Source organism: Lactuca serriola, chromosome 3, assembly GCF_051521515.1.
Source record: "Lactuca serriola cultivar US96UC23 chromosome 3, Lser_US96UC23_V15, whole genome shotgun sequence".
Classification (NCBI taxonomy): domain Eukaryota; kingdom Viridiplantae; phylum Streptophyta; class Magnoliopsida; order Asterales; family Asteraceae; genus Lactuca; species Lactuca serriola.
This window is the reverse complement of record NC_136410.1, coordinates 86302073-86305845: the sequence shown is the minus strand read 5'-3', so window position 1 is coordinate 86305845 and position 3773 is coordinate 86302073. Positions and strand designations below refer to the sequence as shown.

General features: G+C 34.7%; 1 protein-coding gene across 2 annotated transcripts; it reads right to left on the bottom strand.

Annotated features, from left to right (window-relative positions):
* Positions 1-301: 301 nt before the first annotated feature.
* LOC145092792 (protein BASIC PENTACYSTEINE2-like) lies at positions 302-2290 on the bottom strand. Of its 2 annotated transcripts, none has more exons than XM_079030775.1 (2): positions 2146-2290; positions 302-1436 (listed from the first exon to the last, which is right to left on the bottom strand). In XM_079030775.1, exon 2 carries the CDS (start codon positions 1429-1431, stop codon positions 541-543), a length of 891 nt encoding a protein of 296 aa, XP_078886901.1. In that variant the 5' UTR covers positions 1432-1436; positions 2146-2290; the 3' UTR covers positions 302-540. The 2 variants fall into 2 exon arrangements, with proteins under 2 accessions (XP_078886901.1, XP_078886900.1); XM_079030774.1 differs by lacking the exon at positions 2146-2290 and adding an exon at positions 1694-2139.
* Between the last annotated feature and the right edge of the window lie 1483 nt (positions 2291-3773).

Sequence of the window (3773 nt, the reverse complement as noted above, 5' to 3'; positions counted from 1 at the left end):
CCACCGATTTGCAATTTTAAAACCACCCTAATGTAAAAATGCACAAATATTGTGGTTTATACTTTGAAAATATTACCATTGCGTACTTGGAACATTTTTTTTTCATATGTAACACATTATTACTCTAAAAACCTATCAACTATAACAGCAAATTCACATTATATTTGAACAATATTATTCTATACCACAAACTAGAAAGCCCCTAAACTAACATGATATTTACAAAATTACCACAACATCAATCAAAAATAAATCATGTCAACCAAACAGTAACAAAAAACTGCAATAACAAGTGAGAGCATAAAAAGAACCATAATTCTACCATTAATAAGAGCCAAGAAACTGGCTTTTTTTAGCATAATTTGAAACAATGTTATAGTAACCTCAAACATCTAAATGCTCTGAAAAACTGGGTATCATGATTCATGACCCGAAAATTCATGGATTAACAGAGGTAAAAATTACCATTTTAACCTCTGCAAAGGGCCACAGACATATATATACAAGTTAAAACACCAAACAAGTCTTTCAGTTTTCAGTTTACCTGATAGTGACAAACTTGTTTGTGCCATGTTTTGCCCAATGTGCCCTTAGGTCAATTGCATTAGCAAAGTTATAGCTTTCAGATCCAAGTTTCTCCAACACTTTCTTGAATGCCCCTTGACTCATCTTCCTCCCTGCAATTCTAGCTCCCCTGCGTTTTGTGCTCATTGGTAGTGGATACATGGATATGGTGGTGGTGCAACAAGCTGATTGCCACCCACCTGCACCCCATCTGTAACACTGTTGTGGGACCCCTGTACATGAACAAACAGGTATAGGAATCCCAGATATATCCATGTCTATTCCATTTATCACCACATCCATATTCCTCTTGATTGATTTTGACCTTTGATTCCCTGTTTCTTTTGGTATAGAAGCTGCTTTCTTTGGTTTCTTAGCTCTTGGTTGTTTTGGAGTAGCACTCACTGTGGCTCCTGCTCCTCTTTTCTTTACAGAACCACCACCACCACCACCACTGCCGCCAGTGTCACTGCCGCCAGGTGGTGCTTGGAGGTCTTCAAGGTTCATTCCGAGTTCTTTTGTGGAATCGGTTGGTGGAGCTGGTGGCATCATGTGCATTGATTGGGAGGTTGAAGTATCGGGGATGATTGAGAAACTAGGGTTTCCTGGAAGCATATGGAGGAGTCTTTCTCTTTGGATCCAACCATCTCTCATGTAGTGAAGTGGGATTGGTGGCTCAGATGGGATTGAAGAGCGATGATATGGTGTCATGTTTGGGTTCATTATGATTGGGTTTTCACGTGAAGAGAGGAAGGGTTTTGTGTCTCTGTGGTCGACTATCGGAGACATTAGTTGTAAGCCGAGGTGTTCTTTGAATGAAGGTTCGTAATATCCCCAATTCCGCATGTTTAATCCATCATCATCCATGGGAGCTACAAAAAAACACCATACGAATCATATGTTTTGTGTTATTGGAGATAAGATCATAATGCCATTCAGTTTCTAAGGAACTAGCTATGGACATATTAAGAGGAATAAGCAAAACAGAGACAAACAGAGGCGGCATACTGGCATATTGATCCGATTATTAAAAGAAAAGTAATTTTCGTTCAGATTCAGTGTGAACATGGCGATTCAATCGATACAAAACCTAATTGCATTAACGAACAGTTCAGTAATCAAATCGCACCATAGGAAGATGAAAACAGCAAAGACATTTATAAAAATCAGATTCACATCGGAATGAGTCAAATTATCGAATTAAACCCGGATTCGACAGCAAAAGCCCCGAATTAAGCTTCTCGGAACTAGATCTAACATAAACGGTGATGAAACAGACGGATCCTGCATAAAATTTGAGATCCACAAAATATGTTTGATAAAAATGCAAAAAGTAACGCATCCAGAGCCAAATACATTCAAACATATAGAAAAGGCAACGGATCGGAGATTAAAAATAGGAAAAAGAACAGATCTTGCGATGAAATTTTGGTATTGGTTGTATAAACAAGAATCGGTTTGTCGGTGGCTTCCATAAAGTACAATATACACACATATATAACAAAGGGCAAACATTCTTTTCACAATATAGGGAGAGAGAAATGTAACAGTTTGTGTAAGAGAGAGAGAGAGAGAACTTACTTGTGTGTGGGCAAACAGGTCTTTTAGGGTTTTGCCTTCTGGAGAGAGAAGAGAGAGGAGAGAGGAGAGAGAAAGAGATGTAAGAGAGTGAGGGCTTGAATTTGAGTTTGTATTTGTATTGTCGAATTTAACATCAAATAAAACAAATCTAACCGAGAGAGATATCTCTTTATTCTCCTCGTAGCAGGTCACACCAAACCCTAATCCTAACTCAACTACCTCTTTTTGTTTAAATTTGGATTAATTTTAGGTTTATATAAATTTTTAAGTGTTTAATATTAGAGATATTTATAAATTACCATATATTTTTATATAACTACGTAATTTATAAGAATGGTCACCTTGTGTGGTGTGGGTTATTTTGGACATGAATACCAATGGGGTTATACTAATTTATATGTCTTCTTTTTAAATAAACTAGCAAAATTCCATAAACGGTCCTTATATTTTTTGGTTTGTATCTAAAATAGTTTATATTAAATATTTTTTGCATGGATGGTCCCTACAGAGTAAATATTGCACATAAATGGTCTTTATCATAGATGTATGTTAGATAAATTCGTTAAGTTTAAAGAATTTTGGATAAGAACTATTTCTGCCATTTTTGGAAACTTACATAAGGACCATTTGTGAAATTTCATTCAAGGACCATTTGTGAAATTTTAAATAAGTTTATTAAATCTTGTATTAATTACCATAAATCAAATAAAAAGGCAAAAAAAAACATAGAAAATATAATATTTATATAAACAAAAAAAGTTAAAACTTATAAATTTGGATCATCATACAAATATATTTTATTTAAAATATAAATATTTTTTTGTGTGGACCTTATCTAAAATATTCAAACTACAATGTATTATTAAATATTTTCGTTTTCTATTTTTCAACTAAAAATATTTGAAGTATAAAAATATCATTTTATTACTTTTTAAAATTTACATGATGTAATTTTTACAATTTATCTTTATTTCTCTTATATAGATTGTTGAAGCATGAAGTAACTCTCGGCAACTAAAAGGATTATTAAGTTGACACAAAGAGTTGTTTTCTTTTGATATGGCGAAGAGTTTATGAAGACCGGAGATATTGAAGACTTAGCGAAGATTTGCTGGTGATTTGTCTTTTTGTAGAAGCGACGAGTTAGTACAATGATCAGCTTTTTCTGACATTGTGAGTTTGGTTGAGTCTGTCAGTTTAGACGTTGCAAACATGGCCGCTTATTGTAACATCCCAAAATTAAAGGCCAAAATTTTCATCTTATATAAGTTATTATAAAGCCAACAGTATAAGAAACATCCATAATAACATATCATGTCAAAACCAGTACGTCAATGATCAAAGCATGTCATCATAAAACAATATCAAAGTATAATCCCAAAGATCTCATGTGCGGAAAACATAGTGTGATGCGCTGCGATCGCCGACTCCTTTCCTTTAAAAACAAAATACCTAAAACCAAAACTAAAAACCGTAAGCACGAAATTTAGTGAGTTCCCCCATCATACCACATACCATACAGCAAACATACTGTCGGACAATTCTGGGGTGCCCGACCTACCCATGTCAAGCAGTTTTTGGGTGTTGGACCTACCTATGTCAAGTAGTTTTGGGGTGCTTGACTTGCC

What these genes read in the sequence shown, in the direction of transcription:
- LOC145092792 (XM_079030774.1), bottom strand. Translation starts at nt 1,721, where the DNA reads ATGTCTTTGCTGTTTTCATCTTCCTATG. An exon ending in GCTGTTTTCATCTTCCTATG is followed by an intron (nt 1,437 to 1,693) that starts GTGCGATTTGAT and finishes GTTTTTTTGTAG; the next exon opens with CTCCCATGGATGATGATGGA.